At 43.4% G+C, this 12,812-nt stretch overlaps 1 protein-coding gene across 7 annotated transcripts in view; it reads left to right on the top strand.

Moving 5' to 3' along the window:
* LOC110504100 (eukaryotic translation initiation factor 4 gamma 1) overlaps window positions 1-12,812 on the top strand; it is a 72,024-nt gene that overhangs the window by 4,520 nt on the left and 54,692 nt on the right. For 6 of the 7 annotated variants that reach the window (XM_036961514.1, XM_036961513.1, XM_036961512.1 and 3 more), the window contains exons 2-5: window positions 5,876-5,955; window positions 6,070-6,175; window positions 6,295-6,378; window positions 6,812-6,844. In XM_036961514.1, the coding sequence (XP_036817409.1) occupies window positions 6,113-6,175; window positions 6,295-6,378; window positions 6,812-6,844 (180 nt within the window). In that variant the 5' untranslated portion in view covers window positions 5,876-5,955; window positions 6,070-6,112. The remainder of the gene's footprint in view (window positions 1-5,875; window positions 5,956-6,069; window positions 6,176-6,294; window positions 6,379-6,811; window positions 6,845-12,812) is intronic. The other variant, XM_036961515.1, reaches the window with a different exon arrangement.

Here is a 12,812-nt window from a genome sequence, read left to right as displayed (position 1 = left end):
TCCGGGTAGCCGGAAAGTAGAGCATTGCAGTAGTCTAACCTAGAAGTGACAAAAGCATGGATTAATTTTTCTGCATAATTTTTGGACAGAAAGTTTCTGATTTTTGCAATGTTACGTAGATGGAAAAAAGCTGTCCTTGAAATGGTCTTGATATGTTCTTCAAAAGAGAGATCAGGGTCCAGAGTAACGCCGAGGTCCTTCACAGTTTTATTTGAGACGACTGTACAACCATTAAGATTAATTGTCAGATTCAACAGAAGATCTCTTTGTTTCTTGGGACCTAGAACAAGCATCTCTGTTTTGTCCGAGTTTAAAAGTAGAAAGTTTGCAGCCATCCACTTCCTTATGTCTGAAACACATGCTTCTAGCAAGGGCAATTTTGGGGCTTCACCATGTTTCATTGAAATGTACAGCTGTGTCATCCGCATAGCAGTGAAAGTTGACATGTTTTCGAATAACATCCACAAGAGGTAAAATATATAGTGAAAACAATAGTGGTCCTAAAACGGAACCTTGAGGAACACCGAAATTTACAGTTGATTTGTCAGAGGACAAAACCATTCACAGAGACAAACTGATATCTTTCCGACAGATAAGATCTAAACCAGGCCAGAACTTGTCCGTGTAGACCAATTTGGGTTTCCAATCTCCAAAAGAATGTGGTGATCGATGGTATCAAAAGCAGCACTACGGTCTAGGAGCACGAGGACAGATGCAGAGCCTCGGTCCGATGCCATTAAAATGTAATTTACCACCTTCACAAGTGCCGTCTCAGTGCTATGATGGGGTCTAAAACCAGACTGAAGCATTTCGTATACATTGTTTGTCTTCAGGAAGGCAGTGAGTTGCTGCGCAACAGCCTTTTCTAAAATTTTTGAGAGGAATGGAAGATTCGATATAGGTCGATAGTTTTTTATATTTTCTGGGTCAAGGTTTGGCTTTTTCAAGAGGTTTTATTACTGCCACTTTTAGTGAGTTTGGTACACATCCGGTGGATAGAGAGCCGTTTATTATGTTCAACATAGGAGGGCCAAGCACAGGAAGCAGCTCTTTCAGTAGTTTAGTTGGAATAGGATCCAGTATGCAGCTTGAAGGTTTAGAGGCCATGATTATTTTCATAATTGTGTCAAGAGATATAGTAGTAAAACACTTGAGCGTCTCTCTTGATCCTAGGTCCTGGCAGAGTTGTGCAGACTCAGGACAACTGAGCTTTGAAGGAATACGCAGATTTAAAGAGGAGGCTGTAATTTGCTTTCTAATAATCATAATCTTTTTCTCAAAGAAGTTCATGAATTTATCACTGCTAAAGTGAAAGTCATCCTCTCTTGGGGAATGCTGCTTTTTAGTTAGCTTTGCGACAGTATCAAAAAGGAATTTCAGATTGTTCTTATTTTCCTCTATTAAGTTAGAAAAATAGGATGATCGAGCAGCAGTAAGGGCTCTTCGGTACTGCACAGTACTGCCTTTCCAAGCTAGTCGGAAGACTTCCAGTTTGGTGTGGCGCCATTTCCGTTCCAATTTTCTGGAAGCTTGCTTCAGAGCTCGGGTATTTTCTGTGTACCAGGGAGCTAGTTTCTTATGAGAAATGTTTTGAATTTTTAGGGGTGCAACTGCATCTAGGGTATTGTGCAAGGTTAAATTGAGTTCCTCAGTTAGGTGGTTAACTGATTTTTGTCCTCTGGCGTCCTTGGGTAGACAGAGGGAATCTGGAAGGACATCAAGGAATCTTTGTGTTGTCTGTGAATTTATAGCACGACTTGATGTTCCTTGGTTGGGGTCTGAGCAGATTATTTGTTGCAATTGCAAACGTAATAAAATGGTGGTCCGATAGTCCAGGATTATGAGGAAAAACATTAAGATCCACAACATTTATTCCATGGGACAAAACTAGGTCCAGCGTGTGACAGTGAGTGGGTCCAGAGACATGTTGGACAAAACCCACTGAGTCGATGATGGCTCCGAAAGCCTTTTGGAGTGGGTCTGTGGACTTTTCCATGTGAATATTAAAGTCACCAAAGATTAGAATATTATCTGCTATGACTACAAGGTCCGATAGGAATTCAGGGAACTCAGTGAGGAACGCTGTATATGGCCCAGGAGGCCTGTAAACAGTAGCTATAAAAAGTGATTGAGTAGGCTGCATAGATTTCATGACTAGAAGCTCAAAAGACGAAAACGTCTTTTTTTTTTTTTGTAAATTGAAATTTGCTATCGTAAATGTTAGCAACACCTCCGCCTTTGCGGGATGCACGGGGGATATGGTCACTAGTGTAGCCAGGAGGTGAGGCCTCATCTAACACAGTAAATTCATCAGGCTTAAGCCATGTTTCAGTCAGGCCAATCACATCAAGATTATGATCAGTGATTAGTTCATTGACTATAATTGCCTTTGAAGTAAGGGATCTAACATTAAGTAGCCCTATTTTGAGATGTGAGGTATCATGATCTCTTTCAATAATGACAGGAATGGAGGTGGTCTTTATCCTAGTGAGATTGCTAAGGCGAACACCGCCATGTTTAGTTTTGCCCAACCTAGGTCGAGGCACACACGGTCTCAATGGTGATAGCTGAGCTGACTGTGCTAGTGGCAGACTCCACGTGTCAATGCCACTGTTTAGTAATTGCCTGAACCACTCATGGGGGTTGAGACTGCATAACAAAACATTGTGAACTTACCTGATGCTACCGTTCACATAGACGCACAGCTTGAATTATCCACTAGTGCGTAGTTACACACGCAAACAAACACTTTTTCAGCCTTGTTAAGGCGACAGCTCTGTGCTCCCACCATCACTAGGTCATGGTGTCATGTTGGGGTTATGCATCGGTCTCTGTTGAACTTGAACGACCCCACACCCACTTATCCCGCTCTCTCTACTTCCTGTCAGGCCAGCTCAGATGACTGGGCCTGGTTGGTGTGGTCTTGGCTGGGGTTCACATATCTCCCTCCAACCCCTGGTCCCTTGGGCTACCCTGCCAAGTCAGTGCTGCAATGCAGCACTATCGCTGCGGGAGTAGGATACTTACTGAGTTGGTTTAGTATATGCGCGCGCACACACTTAATGCTGCCAGAATAGTAGGTGAATGAGCTACAGTGCCTTTGGAAGGTATTCAGACCCCTTGACTTTTTCCACAGTTTGTTACATTACAGCTTTATTCTAAAATGTATTAATTTAAACAATTTCTCAGCAATCTACCCACAATACCCCAATATTGACAATGTGAAAACAGTTTTTTTTTTTTTTTTTAGAAAAACATGTCTTATTTACATAAGTATTCAGACCCTTTGCCATGAGACTTGAAATTGAGCTCGGGTGCATCCTGTTTCAATTGATCATCTTTGAGATGTTTTGATTGGAGTCCACCTGTGTTCATTTCAATTGATTGGACATAATTTGGAAAGGCGCACACCTGTCTATATAAGGCCCCACAGCTGACAGTGCATGTCTGCTCAAATACCAAGCCATGAGGTCAAAGGAACTGTCCGTTTGGATATATGCTCCTAAAAACCAACGAGGAGATTTGAGGCAGGACTGGCAGCGCATTGAGCATCACAGATAGAACCAAGTTATATTTTAGCGCCCGGCTACGTAGTCACTCACGAGCAGTTGTCGCGCATTGATTGAATAACGTGTATGTGTACATTTATTTTGCACCACTTGCGGTCGCGAGTCCACCTGTGTTAAATTCAATTGATTGGACATGATTCAGGACAAATATATGAATGTCCTTGAGTGGCCCAGCTGGAACCCGGACTTGAACCCGATTGACCGTCTCTGGAGATACCTGAAAATAGCTGTGCAGCAACGCTCCCTATCCAACCTGACAAAGCTTGAGAGGATCTGCAGAAAATAATGGGAGAAACGCACACCTGTAATTTTTGCGTGTATCTTGTAGCAACATACCGAAGAAGATTCGAGGCTGTAATCGCTGCCAAATGTGCTTCAACAAAGTACTGAGTAAAGGGTCTGAATTAGAGGTCGACTGATTAATCGGAATGGCCGATTTAATTAGGGCCGTTTTCATAACAATCAGAAATCGGTATTTTTGGACACCGACTTAGCCCCCTAATTTTTTTAGACACCTTTTATTTAACTAGGTAAGTCAGTTAAGAACACATTCTTATTTTCAATGACGGCCTAGGAGCGGTGGTTTAACTGCCTTGTTCAGGGGCAAACGACAGATTGTTACCTTGTCAGCTCGGGGATTCAATCTTGCAACTTTACCGTTAACTAGTCCAACGCTCTAACCACCTGCCTCTCATTGCAATCCACGAGGAGAATGCCTGTTACGCAAATGCAGTAAGCCAGGGTAAGTTGCTAGCTAGCATTAAACTTACCTTGTAAAAAAAAAAAATCAATCACAATCATGTGTTAACCGCCTTTCTTAAAATCAATACACAGAAGTATATTTTTTTAAACCTGCATATTTAGCTAAAAGAAATCCAGGTTAGCAGGCAATATTAACTCGGTGAAATTGTCACTTGCGTTCATTGCACGCAGAGTCAGTGTATATGCAACAGTTTGGGCCGCCTAATTTGCCCAACGTTTACGTAATTATGACAACATTGAAGGTTGTACAATGTAACAGGAATATTTAGACTAATGGATGCCACCCCTTAGATAAAATATGCAACGGTTCCATATTTCACTGAAAGAATAAACGTCTTGTTTTCGAGATGATAGTTTCCGGATTTGACCATATTAATGACCTAAGGCTCATATTTCTGTGTGTTATTATGTTATAACGAAGTCTAGAATTTGTGTAACCGATGTGAAATGGCTAGCTAGTTAGCGGGGTGTGCGCTAATAGCGTTTCAAACGTCACTCGCTCTGAGACTTGGAGTGGTTATTCCCCTTGCCATTTCCCTTCCAACTCCCCCACCGTTCTGAGAGTGTGGTAGCGTCAGTGGAAAGTCCTAAGTTTGCTGTTTCGACAGTCAATCTATATTTTGTTAAAGGTGCTGGGTTTGTCTAGTGTGCTTTTCTTCTCCTCTGTCTAACAGTAAGTTTTTCTGTTTTGGCTTCTTTCACCTGACAGAAGTGTAATTTCCGTTTATAAAACATGGACTCAGCATGATTTGGGGCTTTTCCCCACGGCTCTTTGAGTGGCAGGGCAGTCTGCGTTTACTGTTACTTTAGGAGTAAACAGTCTTGGGTTTTACCCAGGGGCCATCGGGACAACAGTAAGGATGGAGAGGATATTTGTTTCTTGCATGAGGCCAATTTTGTTATGTTTGAGTCACTCAGATAGCATAAGCCATGGCAAAATGTGTAGAATTGCTGGAAATCTGCTTTAAAACTGAAAATGTTCTCTCAAGCCCCATGGCGAGATGTGTAAAATTGCAAGAAATTAGCTTGACTAAAGGTAATATTTTGTGACTGCGGCCAACAGGAAGGCCTAAAATGTTCGGTCAGCGACCGCTCCATTGGCCACGCCCCCACCCCACCTACCGCCTAAGCCCTATTTTTGAACTCTAGTCTGCTGTACCTGTGCCAAAACGCTGGTATTTTTCATCCTATTGCTTGTTCTTTTTTATATAGTGAGCCAACATGTTTTCAACAATTTATTTATTTCCATGACTGATAAACAAATTTTCTCTTAATCTCTCGTCTCTGCAGCAGACATATTGTATGTTTAGAACATCAACTTGCAATTAAATCGCAGTATCGAATCGCAATAGCGTACATAAAGAATCACAATTTTGTATTGGCACCTAAATGTCATATCGGGAGGTCCTGGCAATTCCCAGCTCTAGACAATATGCCTGTCTCTTGGAGAATAGGATTGTATCCCCTGTGTACCAAACCATTGGACTAATAACTGAGATAACTGAGATGACAATCTTACCTTTCACCCTCTCTCTCTCTGATAGGTTGATCAGAGGACAGACGACCACCACGTTGGCACACCACATCCTTGTTCCCGTTCCTGGGACTAAACACTGTTCAACGTGTGAGTGCTGATCAACAAAGCCTAAACACCATTCTCTTGGTCTCTCGCTCTCTTCTAATTCATCACTGAATTTTTTTCTCTTCACCTCCTCCACTCTGTTATTCCTCCTCTCAGATTTCTGTGCAGGTCCGAGTGCACCCATGCAGAACCACATGAAATGAATAAAGCACCACAGTCTATAACGCGACCCCACCCTGCCCTCTCCCCTGGACTCCAGCTAGTAAGGGGAATCTACTGTCTGTTTAGATTGAAGCTTCAATCTTGTCTTGTGGTTTGTCCAATCAGTAACCATATTGTTGATCATGGTCTCTCCCCTCTTTTTCTCTCTCCCTTTCACAGCCCACCTTCCCTCCTGGACAGCCCCCCTCTGTTGTCTTTGCCACCCCACCTCCACAAATGAACCCAGCGCCACAGCCCCGACAGGTACACTTGTTCACCACCCCACAGCTTCGCCGCTTGACATGACTTATTATTTCCGCTGTCAGATGCTTCTCCGTAGTGCAGTATCTTAATCCATTGGTAGGAATGTAGATTATGCTACATGCCAACTCTTCACTCTTTCCTACAACTAAGCTCTCCTGTTGATTCCATCTCATACTGTTTAAGTGCCCAGTGTGTGTACGTTCCACCCTCCAACCTGTCAACGTTACTGCTAGAAGGCAAAATCAGTATGTCAGATCTCAGATGAGACTTGTATTGTGTTCTGAATCCTCTTGTTAATCCCTGCTCCCTGCCTTCCTATCTGTGTGTGGTTATGGAGGAAGGTTGTATGTGGTTATGGAGGAAGTGCTCTCCAGCTGGTGTCCTATGTGGGTTTAACCTCTGACCTGTGACCTGTCTTGTCCTCCTTTTCTAGTTCGCCCCCGTGCCCCGTGCTTTACACCAACAGGTACTAACAGTCTGATTTGGGTGGGCTGGGTTGGAATTGTGGGCACTGTGGAGTTCTCTTCACTTGCATTTCCTGTCTTCCTGAACTGTTTCTGAGCACTGCATGTTCTAAAACCAACTCATGTTTAATATGGGAGGCCAAAAGATTGAATCTTCCGTAGAATCCTATTCAGAAAGTATTCTGGGATGTCTTGTCTCTGAGGACCGCATTCATTGGGAACTAGAGGTCGACCGATTAATCGGAATGGCCGATTAATTAGGGCCAATTTCAAGTTTTCATAACAATCGGAAATCTGTATTTTGGGAGCCGATTTAAAAATATATATATTTTTTTAAAGTGTTTATTTGGTATTTTTATAGCTTTTATTTAACTAGGCAAGTCAGTTAAGAACACATTCTTATTTTCAATGACTGCCTAGGAGCGGTGGGTTTAACTACCTTGTTCAGGGGCAGAACGACATATTTTCACCTTGTCAGCTCAGGGGATCCAATCTTGCAACCGTACAGTTAACTAGTCCAACGCTCTAACCATTGCACTCCACGAGTAGCCTGCTTGTTACTCGAATGCAGTAGAAGCCAAGGTAAATGGCTAGTTGGCATTAAACTGATCTTATAAAAAACAATCAATCATAATCACTAGTTATAACTACTAATCCAGTTTAGCAGGCAATATTAACCAGGTGAAATTGTGATTTATTTTGCAGAGTCAGGGTGTATGTAACAGTTTGGGCTGCCTGGCTCATTGTGAACTAATTTGCCAGAATTTTACGTAATTATGACATACATTGAAGGTTGTGCAATGTAACAGGAATATTTAGACGTAGGGATGCCACCCGTTAGATAAAATAGCAAACGGTTCCGTATTTCACTGAAAGAATAAACGTTTTGTTTTCGAAATGATAGTTAACGGATTCAACCATATTAATGACCTAAGGCTCGTATTTCTGTGTGTTATTATGTTATAATTAAGTCTGATTTGATAGAGCAGTCTGACTGAGCAGCAGCAGGCCCGTAATCATTCATTCAAACAGCACTTTCGTGCGTTTTGCCAGCAGCTCTTCGCAAAAACATTGCTGTTTATGACTTCAAGCCTATCAGCCTAATGGCTGGTATAACCAATGTGAAATGGCTGGCTAGTTAGCTGGGGGTGCGCTAATACCGTTTCAAATGTCACTCGCTTTTAGATTTGGAGTAGTTATTCCCCCCGCTGCAAGGGTCGTGGCTTTTGTGGAGCTATGGGTAACGATGCTTCGAGTATGGCTGTTGTCAATGTTTTCTTGGTTCGAGCTCAGGTAGGGGCGAGGAGGGGGACAGAAGCTGTACTGTTACATTGGCAATACTATAGTGCCTATAACAACATCCAATAGTCAAAGGTTAATGAAATACAAATGGTATAGAGAGAAATAGTCCTATAATTCCTATAGTAACTACAACCTAAAACTTATTACCTGGGAATATTGAAGCCTCGTGTTAAAAGGAACCACCAGCTTTCATATGTTCTCATGTTCTGAGCAAGGAACTGAAACGTTAGCTTTCTTACATAGCACATATTGCACTTTTACTTTCTTCTCCAATACTTTGTTTTTGCATTATTTAAACCAAAATGAACATTATTTATTTGAGGCTAAATTGATTTTATTTATGTATTATATTAAGTCAAGTGTTCATTCAGTGTTGTAATTGTCATTATTACAAATACATGTTTTTTTTTATTATTTTAAATCGGCCGATTAATCGGCCCCCTTTTCGTCCTCCAATAATCGGCGTCGGCGTTGAAAAATCATAATCGGTCTACCTCTATTGGGAACTTATCATGTTCACACATACCAGGGTTTCCGTTAGCTAGTAATGGCAGAAACAACAATGAATGAAATTGGCTCTGGCCAGTTGTCCAGGAGAAGATTGTAATGCTTTTTTGCCTAGTCATTGATGGAAATATATTTGACTGGTCATGCTTTTCGGTCTATAGGTTAGTTTCCATCTTTTGGGGCGGTATGCAATTTTGAGTGGGTCTAGGGCAGTGGTTCCCAAACTTTTTATAGTCCCGTACCTCTTCCAACATTCCACCTCCAGCTGCGTACCCCTTCTAGTACCAGGGTCAGCACACTCTCAAATGTTGTTTTTTGCCATCATTGTAAGCCTGTCACACACACACACACACACACACACACACACACACACACACTATACAATACATTTATTAAACATAAGCGTGAGGGAGTTTGTTACAACCCAGCTCATGGGAAGTGACAAAGAGCTCTTATAGGACCAGGGCACAAATAATATAATAATCAATAACTTTGCCCTTTATTTAGCCATCTTACATATAAAACCTTATTTGTTCATCGAAAATTGTGAATAGGGGCGGCAGGTAGCCAAGTGGTTAGAGAGTTAGGCCAGTAACCTAAAGGTTGCTCGATCGAATCGCCGAGCTGACAAGGTAAAAATCTGTCATTCTGCACCTGAACAAGGCAGTTAACCCACTGTTCCTAGGCCGTCGTTGTAAAATAAGAATTTGTTCTTAATTTACTTGCCTAAAAAAATAGCTCACGTGTTAATGAGAAGGGTGTGCTTGAAAGGATGCACATAACTCTGCAATGTTGGGTTGTATTGGAGAGTCTCCGCCTTAAATCATTTCCCACACACAGTCTGTGCCTGTATTTAGTTTTCATGCTAGGGCCGAGAATCCACTCTCACATAGGTACGTGGTTGCAAAGGGCATCAGTGTCTTAACAGCGCGATTTGTCAAGGCAGAACACTAAGCGCAGCCCTTTGTAGTCCGTAATAGTTTACAAGAATGCCACATCCGACGAGCGTCGTAGTAGGATTCAATCTTAATCCTGTGTTGACATTTTTCTTGTTTGATGGTTCGTCTGAGGGCATAGCGGGATTTATTATAGGCATTCGGATTAGTATCCCGCTCCTTGAAAGCGGCAGCTTTAGCTTGATGCGTATGTTGCCTGAAGTCCATGGCTTTTGGTTGGGATATGTACGTACGATCACTGTGGGGACTATTTTTACTTTGTCTGCTCAGGGATTTGATCTAACAACCTTTCAGTTGCTGGCCCAACGCTCTAACCACTAGGCTACCAGCCGCCCCTGCTTTAGTGTTTGCTTGTAAGCAGGAATTCCTCTGGTTGCACATGTGACATGCTGGTAGAAATTTGGTAAATCTGATTTAAGTTTACCTGCATTCAAGTCCCCGGCCACTAGGAGCGCCGCTTCTGGGTGAGCATTTTCTTATTTGCTTATGGCCTTATAGAGTTGGTTGAGTGTGGTCATAGTGCCAACATCGGCCTGTGGTGGTAAATAGACGGTTATGAATAATATAGATAAAAACTCTCTTCGTAGATAGTGTGGTCTACAGCTTATCATAAGGTACTCGGGCGAGGTACCTCAGGCGAGCAATACCTCGAGACTTCTTTATTATTAGACGTCGAGCACCTGCTGTTATTGACAAAAAGACACACCCCCACCCCTCGTCTTACCAGACATAACTTCTCTGTTCTGCCGGTGCATTAAAAATCCCTCCAGCTCTATTATCCATATAGTCGTTCAGCCACGGCTCGGTGAAACATAAGATATTACAGTTCTTAATGTCTCATTGCGAGGGTAGTCGTAGGTCATCAATTTTATTTTCCAATAATTGCATGTTAGCAAGTAGAATTTATGGCAGTGGGAGTTCTCGCTCATCTACAGATTGTCAATAGACAGCTTGATCTGCATCCTCTTTCCCTCCGTCTTTTCTTCACGCAAATGACTGGAATCTGGGCCTGTTCCCGGGAGAGCAGTATATCTTACTCGTCGGACTCGTTAAAGGATAAAGCTTATTCCAGTTCGTGGTGAGTCATCCCAGTTCTGATGTCCAGAAGTTATTTTCAGTCATAAGAGACGGTAGCAGCAACATTATGTATAAGTTACAAACAAACAAAATAGCATAATTGTTTACGGGCATGTAAAACATCAGCCATCCTCTTTGGCTTGCGTGGTTACACGTGGTCTGCGGTTGTGAGGCCGGTTGGACGTACTGCCAAATTCTCTGAAATGATGTTGGAGGTGGCTTAAGGTAGAGAAATTAGCATTCAGTTCTCTGGCAACAGCTCAGGTGGACATTCTTGCAGTCAGCATGCCAATTGCACGCTGCCTCAATTTGAGACATCTGTAGCATTGTGTTGTGACAACTGCACATTTTAGTGGCCGTTTATTGTCCCCGGCACATGGTGCACCTGTGTAATGATCATGCTGTTTAATCAGCTTCTTGATATGCCACACCTGACATGTGGATGGATTATCTTGGCAAAGGAAAAATGCTCACTAACAGGGATGTGAACACATTTATCCGCAAAATTGAGGAGAGAAGCTTTTTGTGCACATGTAAAATGTCTGGGATCTTTTATTTCAGCTCATGTATCATGGGACCAAACTTTCCATGTTGTTTATATTTTTGTTGGGTATATTGAGGCATGCCTTATCTTGCTTCAGAGAAGCCTATTAGAGATTTCAAACGTTCTAATATTTTCATCTGTCATGTGAAACTGCTTGCATGTGTAGTGCCCTTTTCACAACTGTTTTCCAACTAATTGCATTATGGAACGAACCTTCACGTGTTGCCTACTGCCCTGTGCTCATTGCTGCGCCTATAATGTGAAGAAACAAGTTTATCAACATTAAGTGATACATTCTGAACTGTTGCTTCAGACTCATTTATTTCTAATTCAGTAGCCTAGGCCTACTGGTTGTATGCATTTGATCTATCGCTCCACAACTGTCCCGAGTCGTCTGTTTTGAATAGGCTACTTTTTTCCTGTAGTAGATTGACTTAGGCTCGTGATTTTGCTGTTCGTTACTTGTGGACAGTTATTCTGCCACGTCAAAGTACACATCAGAATTCGATAAGGACCGCACATCATTGCATTCTCAACTTGCATGTTCTGTTACCATGAATTACCGTAATCAAAAATAGATTTAATTTCCATAAAATGTTTCCTGTGAAATGTTCGGAGCCACATTTTCCTAACGGAAACCCTGACACGCACACACCGAGCACACACCGACTCCGTGCTCTATGTTAGCGTTGCACATGGACAGTTACTCACACACCTGCATCTTTAATGGACTAGGGATGTGTCCTGCATTTTGCATGCTGCTTGTTAATTCACTGCTGGGTGGTGGGGGTAGGCTCTGCTTTCTGTCAACTTAACTGACTGCCCCTCTCACCCCCTCTCGTTCCACCTCTCTCTCACCCCCTCTCGTTCCACCTCTCTCTCACCCCCTCTCGTTCCACCTCTCTCTCACCCCCTCTCGTTCCACCTCTCTCTCACCCCCTCTCGTTCCACCTCTCTCTCACCCCCTCTCGTTCCACCTCTCTCTCACCCCCTCTCGTTCCACCTCTCTCTCACCCCCTCTCGTTCCACCTCTCTCTCACCCCCTCTCGTTCCACCTCTCTCTCACCCCCTCTCGTTCCACCTCTCTCTCACCCCCTCTCGTTCCACCTCTCTCTCACCCCCTCTCGTTCCACCTCTCTCTCACCCCCTCTCGTTCCACCTCTCTCTCACCCCCTCTCGTTCCACCTCTCTCTCACCCCCTCTCGTTCCACCTCTCTCTCACCCCCTCTCGTTCCACCTCTCTCTCACCCCCTCTCGTTCCACCTCTCTCTCACCCCCTCTCGTTCCACCTCTCTCACCCCCTCTCGTTCCACCTCTCTCTCACCCCCTCTCGTTCCACCTCTCTCTCACCCCCTCTCGTTCCACCTCTCTCTCACCCCCTCTCGTTCCACCTCTCTCTCACCCCCTCTCGTTCCACCTCTCTCTCACCCCCTCTCGTTCCACCTCTCTCTCGTTCCACCTCTCTCTCACCCCCTCTCGTTCCACCTCTCTCTCACCCCCTCTCGTTCCACCTCTCTCTCACCCCCTCTCGTTCCACCTCTCTCTCACCCCCTCTCGTTCCACCTCTCTCTCACCCCCTCTCGT

Source organism: Oncorhynchus mykiss, chromosome 24 (genome assembly GCF_013265735.2).
Source record: "Oncorhynchus mykiss isolate Arlee chromosome 24, USDA_OmykA_1.1, whole genome shotgun sequence".
NCBI lineage: Eukaryota > Metazoa > Chordata > Actinopteri > Salmoniformes > Salmonidae > Oncorhynchus > Oncorhynchus mykiss.
The sequence above is the reverse complement of the archived record's forward strand: the minus strand, read 5'-3'. Positions and strand labels throughout refer to the sequence as shown.